The sequence below is a fragment of the Camarhynchus parvulus genome, chromosome 19 (assembly GCF_901933205.1).
Source record: "Camarhynchus parvulus chromosome 19, STF_HiC, whole genome shotgun sequence".
Taxonomy (NCBI): Eukaryota; Metazoa; Chordata; class Aves; order Passeriformes; family Thraupidae; genus Camarhynchus; species Camarhynchus parvulus.
The window spans coordinates 790,026-802,933 of record NC_044589.1 but is presented as its reverse complement, the minus strand read 5'-3'; the positions used below and the strand labels follow the sequence as shown (position 1 = coordinate 802,933).

General features: G+C 44.6%; 1 protein-coding gene across 2 annotated transcripts in view; it reads right to left on the bottom strand.

Annotated features, from left to right (window-relative positions):
- Positions 1–12,908, bottom strand: part of CLIP2 (CAP-Gly domain containing linker protein 2) — a 78,969-nt gene that overhangs the window by 52,730 nt on the left and 13,331 nt on the right. For both annotated transcript variants that reach the window (XM_030962502.1, XM_030962500.1), the window contains exon 2: positions 7,934–8,154. In XM_030962502.1, coding sequence (XP_030818362.1) covers positions 7,934–8,045 — 112 coding nt within the window. In that variant the 5' untranslated portion in view covers positions 8,046–8,154. The remainder of the gene's footprint in view (positions 1–7,933; positions 8,155–12,908) is intronic.

The window sequence follows — 12,908 nt, the reverse complement described above, 5'->3', positions numbered from 1 at the left end:
TGAGCAGCAGGGGTTTGAAATTTCACCGCCTTTTTATGTATTGGAATTTTTCTCAGGCATCATTCCCACACAAAACCCACTTGGATAGACCCTGGGACCATTCCTGCAGCACCAACTGAGATGAGCAGCCAAGCAGGGCATTGCTCAAGCAGGTGCACACAGAATGACACTGCCTTAGTCATTCAGAAATGACAGCATTAGCTCAGTCCCAATCAAATGGAGAAGGCACCAAAAAAAAAAGCCTGGCTTTGGCTGGAAGCCAGTTATTACCTTCTGATCAGACTGGAGCCAGTTAAGGGGATCCCAGCAGCTCCCTGTACTGGGGACAAGATGCAGGAGAAGTTGCTGTGTGTGCTTAACTTAACTCAGGGTATTCACTCACAGGGCATAACCTGAGCAGCCAAGCACGAGCAGATTGACTGTACCTCTAACAATCCATGGGAAAGGAAAGTTAAATGCCAGGAGAGAGTCTGGTTTGACTCCAGCTTTGGCACACACTGCCTGTGGGCACAGTACTCACTCCAGCCATGGAACAAGCATTATAACCTCTGGTACATCCTCAGAGTGCTCAGTGACCTGGCTACCCCAGCCAGGTCAGATGAGCTCCAGAGCAGAGGAGGATTTTCCCTGGTGTGACAGGTGAGGAGCTGTGCCACTCACACCTGTGCTCCCATTGCACTCTGAGCACTGCACAGACCCACACCCCCCCAGCTCAGCCTCAAAGCATCCTTTATTTGGTGTATTTGTGCAAATGGAAACTCAGGCAGGGAGTGTTCTGCTGGCACCATAAGGGCTAGGACATGTAGCAATTCAGCACAGCAGTAAGATCTTCCTCACTCCCCTTCTCTTGACAGATAACCACGTCTCACTTCTACCTGCTGAATCTCAGAAATATTTCTTTGGTACAGCCACAAGCTTTTCTCTGACTTTCTAATTTTACTTTGCTCTGCTTCCCTCTGGCAGGAGTTGGGATAATCTTCACAGCTCTTTACAAGAGCTGCCAGCCTGCAGCCACATTTCCTCATGCCCTGTCTGCAGCTACTCTCGAGGGGAGGAGTAGAAAAACTTAACACCTGACATATAAGAGTGAAGGAGGATGCTTTTTTGGCTCCTTATCTCTCTGCTGAGAGGCTGGTTTTCAGTGTGACCAGCTATGCTGAGAAACAGCAGAGTTTGAGCCACTGGGATGGCACCAGCACACAGACAAGCACATTCTTTCTCCCCTGTGTGTAGTTTTTTCCCCTCCTCAGTAGAAACATGACATCAGTACAATTGCAACATCTCTTTGAGTCATCCCCCCAAAAGAGGGAGATTCCTGCAGCACCCCAGGATCCCAGAGGAAATACAGCAGAGGTAAAAATGACCACTGCCAAGCAAACTTGGGCACAGTCCTGGGGCTGCACTGTGCTGAACACAGCTTTGATTCATCACTCCTTCAGCCTTTATTCCTGCAGCCATACATCCATGCACAGAGCAGGCTGCCCAGCACACAAAGGGCTGATTGTACACAGCTCCACAGAGTGCAGGGTGTGCTGGGCTGGCTTTGCTTTGCCTAATCTAATAAAAAGGATATTTGAGAGCAGATTAACACTGAGTCATCTACTTCATTCCAAATACCTGGCTTTAACAGCTAAGTATCCAGCTCAAAAGGCAATGAGCTGTACATGAACAGGCATCATTGGCATAAAAGTCAAGTCACCTGTTTGCAGTGGATGTCTTTTTTGTTTGGTTTTTTTATGAAAGTAAACATGACCATGGCCCAGATCTGATCCTAAAATAGATGAGCTATGACACAAACACAGCAAGTGTTCTCAAACTCAACAGATCTAAGCCTCAGTGACCACCAGAAATGACATCAAACACTACTCCAGGAGTGGTGGTGGGGAAATTGATGATGTGAAGTGTGAGATCACTGATACAGCCTGGGAGCTGAGGAGTTGAGCTGCACTGAAGACTGAGCACAGGCCCCACTGGGCACCCTGAGCACACACTCTGCTCCCATTCCCAGCACACCTTACTGGTATGAAAGACTCACATGTGGATTATGACTCTCTCTCATGCCACTTCTTTATCACTTCATCAGATGATCAGTTTTAGGCTTTTATCTTCTGAACACCCAGCCAGGACAGAGTCAGTCCCTGAGGATGATACTCCCAAGCCCTTTTGAGGGTTCAGAATTTTCTCAACATCATACCACCTTCACCTGAAATTCTTCTGTTCAAATCTCCACCAAACCCTTCTAATTTCTGGCTTTTTTTTTCTGAGCAAATACCTCCAAATAAAATATTCTGTAAAAAGTATTTCTGTAAAATAAGTTATACAGCAATACAAAAGGCTCCTGAGGTCTTCAGGGACATGAATTCTAAAGAACTGGGCAGATTTAAGTGTGAAATAAGAGAAGCATGTACAGGACAGAAAGTTACTCTATAGCTCAGTGACTGCACACCCTCAGCCAAATCCCAAAGGCAATGATGTTTACAGACACAACACTTCAGTCAGTGGAAAGGAGGAGGGGAAGTGGCATCAGAGAGGGAAGCTGCTGTTCATATGCCAGGACTGGGAGGACAAAAGGCCAGAAAAATCTGCTGGCCAAGATAACTTCCACTTTCACCTCTGACTTACAAGATGACACAGGCAAGACCTACTTCTTTAAGTTGTCTTGGGTGTAAAACATGGGTAATACTTGTAATAATTTGTCACAGCCTTCAAGCTTTACAGGAGGTGCTGAGGCATTCAGAGTCTTGAACAGAGAGGTTTCATGTGTGCATAGGAGCTTATAATTACAGAAAGTGAGAGTGACTTACAGCTCCTGCTTGGCAGGACTTCCTCAGGCAGGCTGGGAGCAGTCCTGCAGCAGAGTTAACTCCTGCTGCCCTACAACTGCACTACCTCACGCAAATTAACTCCTGAACCTTGGTGCAGGTTCAGTTTTTAAGAGGCACTCATGGCTAAGTTCATCACTGCCTTCCTCTGAGACCATTTAAAAGTCCCCATTCACAAACATTTCCTTTCTCACAAAGAATTCTGCAGACACATGCATGGAGTGAAGTGCTCTGCTCCATACACAGATGTAGCACACAGGACACACATTTACTGTGCTGGAAAACAGCATTGCCAAACACATTTTGTAGCAGAGAGACCAGCAACTGTATTTTAAATAGAGCTGCTGAAGTCACAGACAGGTCAGTTTTGACAACTCTTATTATTTGAGAGTGAGTGTTGCGATAAAACAGTGTTTTCCTACAGTTCTCACTCCTGTATAAAAAACAGCTTCTCTCTTTTATGGAAACAGGATATTAATTTACTTACTAGCATCTTCATTAAAAAGTCAATATGCTACTGAACTTAAAATAAATAGAGAATAATATTTGTATTCTAAATAAGGCTCTAAGGCTTTTGTGGAGATCAAGTCACCTACTAGACTGCTTGCAAGGAGGATGCTCACATGCAGGGTCAGTGTGTGCTGGTTAATTCCAACCTATGGGAAATTTTATGTACCAACAGTCTGATGCCCCTTTAATTCTGCAGACTCTCATCCCAAATCCATCTATGCCAAAGGGAATCTTTCCTTTAATTTCAATGAATATTGGCTCAGGGCTTTAATGATTAATCTGCTCTAGCTGGATTAGTGCAATTTTTGGAGGCAGCACATGCAGGAGCTGATCCCACCCCAAAGCTGCATCCCCACTCTGATGGGCATAAGCACAACCACTGCAGACACCCCAGCCCAGCTGAACAGGATTCAGTTCATTATATTCCAACCTCCATCAGCTGAACATCTGTGGGAAGCAGATTTTCTCTCCCTGCTGTTCTGTGAAGAGCTACAGACAGAGAGAGCAGGAGGGTGTCTGACCTCCATATGTCTTTGCTGTGTGCTCATGCCTCACCCACAGGGAATGAGCTGAATATCAAGGATTAACTACAACAAATCCTTCTAAGAGTATCTAATCATTAAGACAATTAAAATCAGACTCACAGTTATCTCTATATGTTTCCTGTAAAGCTGATAAAAATAAGATTCATTCAATGCCCTTTTTATATTGCTTGGAATGCACTGAAGCACTTCTTGGGAGAGGAATGCCACCAAAGGTGTTACTTCCCTTCAGGAGGGGAACCAGAAAGGGTGGAGGAACCCCCACCTTCAAAAACCCCAGTACAAAAGGTATTTCAGAGGGCAGGATGGCAGGCAGAGCAGCTCAGGAAAGGCACATGAGCTGAATACAAGCCCTATGCAAACAGCCAAGTGGTTGGTCCACAACCAAGCCAGAAAACTTTGGCATAGGATGTGCCATGAGGATGAGAACAAACATGCAGGGTCTCAGGACAGCATCTGTGTCCATGAGTGACTGGATTTGGATGGAGGGACATAACTCCCACCCAGGGCACTTCAGCCAAACCCCAGCAGTGATGAGGGGACACACTCAGGCTCCAATGATCCCTCAGCAGAGCTGCTCCCATGCCTGCTGCAGTTCCCACTCCTCAGCTGCACCTCAGCCCTGGATCAGCCAAATGCAGCTCTCAGTTGCAGTTTTTCCTGTTCAGTGCCTGAAAACAATGTTTTCTTTCAGACACCTGTTAACTTCTTCACCAGGTGACTGCTTGTGCAGACCCAGATCCTGCAGTCTGGCTGCTGATGGAGTGCTGATCTGCTGACACTGTCACAGAGGCATTTGATCCTCAAACACCTCCCTGGCACCTCAACCTCCTAATTCCCCAAGGAACTGAGGACTCTGTGTATACAGAGCCATTAACATAAATCACAGAATCACAGAATGACCAGGTTGGAAGAGACCTTCAAGATCAAGTCCAACCCATGCACTAACACCTTGGCTAAACCCTGGCACCCAGTGCCACATCCAGGCTTTGTTAACACACCCAGGGATGGTGACTCCACCACCTCCCCAGGCAGACCATTCCAATATTTTATCACTCTTTCTGTGAAAAACTTCTTCCTAATATCCAACCTATATTTCCCCTGGCTTAAGACTTTGACTTTTAAGACTGTGACCTCTGGTTCTGACAGTTGTTGTCTGGAGAAAGAGCCCAACCCTCACCTGACCACAAACACCTTCCAGGGAGTTGTGCAGAGAGCTCTTCAAACTTCACCAGTGACACATTTCCAGCAGGATCACTAATCCAGGCTTGCTGTGTGGATTTAATTGAGGACAGCACTCAGATGGGAGCTGACAATACCAATCACTCCACGAGGCCTGATGCAAAACAGCAAAACCAAATGTTTGCTAGAAATAATAGCAGCCTCTGGCCCCATGATGTGGGGTCTCCTCTCTCAATTCACCAGCACACAACATCCCAAGTTAATATTAATCAAGAGGCACAAAGCCTTGGAACAGACAAGAATTAGGTCCCTATGTTTGTGCCAGTCAATCAGCTGCTCTGGACATTACAATCCTATTTCTTTTGTCACAGGCAAAACAGTGGTTTAGTGTTTTTAATATTTATTTGGGAATTAGAATAAATAGATTGGTACAAAATCAGAGAGCCTCAGCAGTTTCTTGCAGCTTTATTAAAAAAGCCTGTGTTAAGATGCCACCAAACCACCAATAGTTACCTGAGAACAACCTCCCCGAGTTCTCTCTTAATACTGAGGCATAAATTTCCCAGTAAGGACACCATCCCTCCCTCTGTTTTTTACCACAGAAAATTCTAGAAGCAACAGAAATTGCTTCTTACTGCTATGCATCCAGCCAACTTAACTTAAAAACATCCTGAGAAACTCGAGGGGCGAACAACTGATTTCCAAGTTAATTTACCAAGATGTTGCTGCTAACACTGTGGCAGATAAATAAAAAGGAATTAAGGTTTTCCACTGGGAAAGGCAAGAGCAAGGCAGTAAATGCACAAGAGAGCCAAAGTGGTGGTGAAATTGAGGATCCTCCAGCAGAATTGAGGCAGGTACAGATCAAAAGATACTTGGCCACAGAATTGCTGAGTGTCAAACTAGAAGCAGCCCTCAGAACATAATCACATTTCTAGAAAAGAAATTTTAAAAGAACAGTTAACCCCCTCAAGCAAACTCAGCCCTGGGGAACAGCAGTGACTGTCCCCAGCAAGGACCAGCCTCAGCCCATCAGCACCCAAACCCCAAATGCAACCAACCAGGACCCAATATCCAGCTCAGCCTTATCAAACCCTCATTACAGCATATTTTACTTTAATTACCCTATGGAGCCCGTCATCCCATTCTCCTTAATGGCCCTGGGAACGTTCCAGTCTGCTTCACTCTTCTTTTCAGTGGACAAAAGCAACACACAGTGTTTGCAGAAGCAGACACTATGCCAACATGATTAGCCTTGTGCATTTATTCTTCATGAAAAATAATGCATGTACACTTACATGAAAACAAGAAGGCATTGCCAGGCTCCCAGCAATATGCTGTACAGTTTAGCTCTCAAAGCATAGTTTTTGGCAATAAAACTAGGTAACTGCTGAAAAACAGTTTTGATATTGTTAGCCATGCCTAAATATGAAATTCATGTGACAGATATTTGCACTTGCCCATTCAGAAAGACAGGATCCATCTGTAAAACCCAAGGTCTCTGCTGGGTTCTGACTGGATGCACAGAAGTCTCACAGAAAACTTAATAAGTTTGGACTTTTTTTGCCTCCAGCACTGAAGTCTCAGTGTTGCCCAGCCCCATCTGCAAATACAAGTATTTCAGTTGTCCTCTGTCTTTTGCTAGATTTTTTTTAACTGAACAAGAGATTTAAGAACCATAAACAAACACTAGAGCCAGCTGACAGCCAAATGAAGTATGAAAGGCAAATTTCTCCTCCAACCACGTCATTCTAACACTGCTCTGAGCAGACAAAACCCACTCTGAAATGTGAATGCTTCTCTTCCCAGCAGCTTTCACCTGTTCCACCAGCTGGGAGGGCTCTGTGGGCCCATTCATCACAGCTTCCATTCTCTTTCCATCTTTTTCCAGGCTTTTCCAGGAGGAGGGTGGGAAAGGAACTGAGACATATGAGCTTTGTAACAAGAAATCCAAATATTATACTGAGCTCTTTACCCATGACCCACACCTTTAGCACAGAAACCTCTCCTGAATGTGGAGTTAAGAGCAGTGACTTTCTTCACTTGAAACATGGGAAATAAGCCAGCACATTTGTGGGAAATGCTCTCCTAAAGCAGCTAGAGATGAATTTTCAGAGATGAATTGTCTGGTTAAGGAAAATAGTTACTGCAAAGCAGCAGAACTTATTTTTTCCATTGTTTCAGCTTTACAGGAGAGGAGGGAGGGGAATAGCCAGCATGGACATTACTCAAGGCTAATTTCTTCCAGAAGTCCATGTCAGCTGCCAGTTCCCCACTGACTTTCAGAGGAAATGGCAATTTCTGTTCTTTTAAAAAAAGCCCACAACCACAGCAAGCCCAATGTACCTAACCCAGACAAAAGCTCTTATTCCTAAAGGCTCTGGAAAAGCACCAGCTCAGGTAAGGAGACACAACAACTCTCCACTCAGGACATTCCATGAGCAGAGCTGACTCTTAATGTGTTTTCAGGAGAAATAACTCTGATACAGCATGTGTGACAAGCTGGCTTCATCAAAAGGGGATTACCTTCAGCTGGCCACACCATTGTTTTCCAGTTGTTCAGTAACTGAGTTATCTCAAAGCTTGCTTTCATTTCCATGTCCCTTATAGTTTCCATTTTCTCAAAATCTTTTGCCAGGCAATCATATTTATAAGGCTTTCCTGTTTCATCTTCCCCAATGCCACCCACTCCACAACTTGCCAATTCTGTGCATTACCTGGGAGAGGGAGCCCATTCATTCACCCTGGTACACTTGTTTTGATCAACCCACATACAGGTGGGGAATTTCACATCCCACAGAACTCTGGCTCCACCAGCCCACTGCCTCCAGCCAAGGCAGTCCCTGGAGCAGCTGATGCCCTGCATGGAGCCCTCACCTTCTTTAGAGCCAGTAGTGGCAGCAGCTGTGCTGGTCCCTGATGCCCGTCCCACGGGGCTGGAGTGCTTCCCAGCCCTGCCTGGGATTTTAAGTCCACTTGGTTTCAGCATGATTCCTCTCTCCTGTAGCTCAGGCTCCTGCTGCCAGTGTCTCCAGAGCTGTTCTGGTGTCACTGCTCAGGATTCTTGATGGTGCACCTCTTCTTCCATGGTCACACACCTGGGGGAGAAGAGCACAGAGAAATCAGATGGAGAATGAGCAGGAGAGCATGGACCAGGCTCTCAAAAAGCAGTGCCCAGCTCTGTCCTCATAGCCCTAGGGGAGTCAGAACCTTTCATTTCTTCTCCTATAAAACAAGGGTGATCATTTCCCTCATCTCCCACCTTCATGTTACTTTTTTTTAAATCAATCTCAAAGTCCTGGGCCAAAGGTGAAACTTCCCGGAGCCATTAAACAAGAATTTAAAACAGTTTGGGATTTGAGTAACTGAAATGGTTTTGACTGGTTTTAAATCCTAAAGCCTCAGCTCAGCACCTGCCAAGCCTCTGTTGTGCTGTCAGAACCCTGACAAAAGGCACCATCCTTCATGCACAGCCCTGGGTCTCATGCATGCTAAAGCAAATTTTGACCAATATTATCCCCCTTGACTAAAAACACTGTCTAAGAGGTACAAGACTTTCCTGACTGCTAAATGTTCAGGACAGCCTCTCCAAACTGGCAGGGAAGGAAGGATGAAGCCAGTGTCTGAGATGGGCTTTTCAGCTCCTTTCCTTAAAGACAAATCCAAAATCTTATCACAGTAAAAAGGCATTTGACCCTGTGGATTTACAAGAAAATTTGGGAAAAAAAACAAACCAAAACCCAAATTTCCTGAAATTTAAGCATAACTCTACCAACTATTCATTAGTGAAGTCACAATTGTTCCTTATGTCATTCCCTTCCCTGAAGGCAAATGGAATAAAACCTCCAAATTCCTTGCAAGGATGTTGCATCAGCAAGCACATTTTTTGACAAGAAAGGAAAAATAAAGGAAATGACTAAGTTGTTAAAAGAAAAAAAAGGCAGTAACATTCCTGATGGATAAAGAAAAATAACAAAAAAATTGAGCCTATCAGCCAAAAGGAATCTTGAGGCTGGGAGTCAGCAGGCTAGAATGTGGAGGAAAAAAGGTGGCAGCAGGGTAAACCAGGGACAATGCCAACCTAACAGCAAGGAGAGCAATCCCAGGAGCAGCCAGAAACTGGGGACACTCTTTCCTGGGTAAAGGAAAGAGGCAGCACCCCTGAGAATCAAAGATTTACAGATGCTGCAAGGAGGAATTGCAATAATGGGATGGGAAATGATTGAGGCATGAGTAAGGATTTGAACAGAGGCTGGGTCAGAGCGAGCAGAGGGCTGGCAGGGCTCCAGGAAAAGCTGCAGGCAGGCACAGAGGAGGGAAAACCACAAGGAGAATTCCAAAGCTGTATTCCTGAGGGCTCACAAATACCTAAAACACCAAAGAGCAGTAAGAGTCAGTCATCCTACATCAGCTTAAAGAGACAGAGAAAGGAGGGACCAGCAGAGACATCCTGGGTGGGGAGCCTGAGCAAAAAACTGAGGGATCAAGGCCTTTTCCCCATGTGCCCACCAAGGTGTCCAAAAGCTGGGCTGGATCCAGACACCTGCAGATATTCAGGGCTGGATGCTCCAATCCCATCACCCACAGCAGGAATAACAAGAGCAAGAAACTCTTCTTAAGGAAGAGAAAACCCAGCCTTTCTGCAGCAGAGCTGGTGGGAACAGCTGCCAGAGCTGGACAGGAGGCTGCAGCTTCCAGCTCTGTTTAGCATAAAACAGGGAGACAAGGAACTGAATCTGTAGGTGAGAAACATTGATCAGCCAGGTTCCTGTCATCTGTCCAAGCCATCAGATGTGGCATCTCCCACCCACTCCATCTCATGCTGCACATTTTGCCCAGGGCTGGCTTTAATTTTACAGACAAACTTGATTTCTAACTCTTCTGCTGGCAGGTGATGTGCTCGACCTACAGATCTCCATCCATCACCTCCAGCCTGAAAGTTTGCCCTCTCCACAACATGACCTTACTCCTGAATTTACTCATTTTTTGGTCCTACATTTTGCTTACAAGCTTGGATGGTGTACTCAGGATTAAGCAACCTGGGGCTGCTGCGGCTTCCACACAGCTGGCTGAATTAACCACGAATGTGGATAAGAAGATAAAAAGACACAGGGAAGGAAAAAACAGCAGTACAGAAGAATTTAAGTATGAAAAGGTGCCAGAAAAATAAAAGGATTTTACAGTTTTTCAATCTTCTCTTAAAGAGTATCTCTGGATCCTTAACTTTGCAGCCAGAACCATGTAAACTTTAGGGAAGAGTGAATTTAGTGTGTTCCTCTATATTTAGTGTGTTCCTCTATTTTGCTGCTCATCTTTGAGGAAACAGGAACTTCAGTTCATCCTCTCTCCACATCTCATTATCCCTAAAGATCAGCTTGTCCACTCCCATCACAGGATATTGTGATTTTCTGCTTTTTCTCAGGACAACTGGATATTTTTACACTGGGGAGAGAAACAACAGGAAGTGTATTCCCACCACATAAATATTTCTGCCAGGAATCTTTACACAAACACATTTGCTTTCAACACACTGATGTTAGAACCAAATGAACTCCACAGGCTGCTAATCATGCTCCCCTTGGAACAGACAGATGCTTTTATCCTGAAATACAGCCAGTTTGTGAAAAACTAGTCACTTGGTTTTAAAATTTTAAAACCAGTCACTTGGTTTTAAAATTTTAAAAGTTTAATAGCAATTAAATGGTTATAAAAATAGTAATATAATTAGAGTAATAATAATTTGGACAATTTGGATTAGGACAATACGAGACAATAAAAACAAAGAGTTAGGGACAGTCCAGGTACCTCTTTCTGGGCAAAATAAGCCCAAAAAAAGGATCCAGGTTAACAGAGGATTAACCCTTAAAAGCAACAGCCTGTTGCATATTCATACAGCTCATACATGATGCATAAATTCCATTCAAACACAGGATTCTGTCTGGGCAGTGTCAGCTTCTTCCTCTGAATCCTGACGGCTCTTCAGGGCTGAGTGAGGTGGGAAGAAGTTCATTTCTTCTGATAATGGAGCAATAAATTCTTTTTCTCTGAAAGATTTAGGTGTCCTGTGGCTGCTATCTCACTGCAAGTCCTCTCTTTTTAAAAAAAGTATCTTACATAGCATAGTTTCTATTTTAACATTCTGTTATAACCTAAAACTATATTTAACACACTACTTAAGAAAATTAACACAGCATCACTTTCTAACATAACACATCTAATATTCATTTTAATATTTGCCAAAAGCCAATAATAAAATAGGCATTTTTTCACACAGTTCATGGCCACGCTCTCTGGGGTCACAGATTCAAAACCTTCTCCAGTGCCACTGGGAGCCAGAGCAGATGCCCTGCCTGGCTGTGCCCACTGCATGTCAGCTCATGGGGAGGGTCTGATGGGCAAACCCCTCCAGCTGAAGTGTCACTGTCACAAGCTGCAGGCTGGCCACAGCCAGGGACAGCTGCCTCAGCACACCCTGCACATTCATTACCACACAGGGAAATAAGGATGAAGTGGAGTAAATTTTACTATAAATGCAGTTTGTCAGTGCTACACAGATAAAAATAAATGTCTGGGATGCTTTAAAGAAGTCTGGGCGTGCTGCTAAGGACAGATACTCCTTCTCTGTCACCAGCTTCTCCCCCACTTCAACACAAATATACATGAGCAGATTTTTGGGAAGCTCTGAACACTGAGTTCTTCCAAATGACACCAGTAGGTCATCTTCACACCCAGAGCACTGCTGCCTGAGCCATCCTAGTCCCACATTAGCTCCTGGCCAAGTGATGCAGCTTTTATGCTGCAGAAATCTCCTTGGCCTGGGACACAGGCCAGCATCTCCACAGGGCACTGCCCTGCTCCATTAGAGATAACAACATCCTCTGAGCTCCCATACAGAACCCTCAGCTTCCCAACAGGCTCTATTAGCAGAGCCCTCCTGAAAAACCTGTTTCCAGCTCTTCCAAAAAATCTGCTTCCAGCAGCAGAGGCTGAACACAGGCAGATAATGTGGTGTAAGAAACACATGAGCCATCCCTCTTCCCTGGTACTGAAGTCAGCCAGAATAGTCTTTAAGCTCTATCCAGAAACTTCAGGGGAACAGAAAATTTCTATTCTCTATGTGATTTGTCATTCCTGTATTCCAATCCATATTAACTGTACAAGCTGTATGCTTTGCCTTCCTGCAAAACCTCATGGAAATGTGACTTTCTCCAGATACACTGTAAAGAAAACCCCATCTGCTCCTATTCTCTGTGTTATTTATCATTCTCACTGCCCATATTACCTGCACAAGCTGTACACTTTGCCTACTTGCAAAACCTCATGGAAATGTGACTTTCTCCTGATACACTGTAAAGAAAATCCCATCTGCTCCTCTGGATACTCCAGTGCCACCAGCTCTGCTTATTTTGTTTTTATTTTTTTTATTTCCTTTACAAGATATGACAGACAACAAGCATTTTCTAGATCTCTGCTAGATTCTTCCTGCAGTCTTTCCATACTGGGATGAATGGTTCTGTCTGTTCCCACAACCAAGAAAAGCATCCCAGGAATGCACAACACAAAACCCAGCATCAAATGACCAAAATATTCCCTTCCCCATCTTTCCACCAGAAAAGGGGACAGCTGAATGTCAGTCACATCGGCTCAGATTCAGAAAGGGGAATTCTCTTGGGGTGATTTTATGATGATATTTTATTTACTCATTTGCTTTATCCCCAGAATGTCAGGAGTGTCTTTAAGAGGAGCCAGGGCAGGGTCGCAGCCTGGGATCGCTCTGTTCAGCCTCACTCAACAGTGTGCTCCAGGGATGTGAGCTTTGTAGGCTCAGATTAAAAAAGGGGAACTGTCTGGG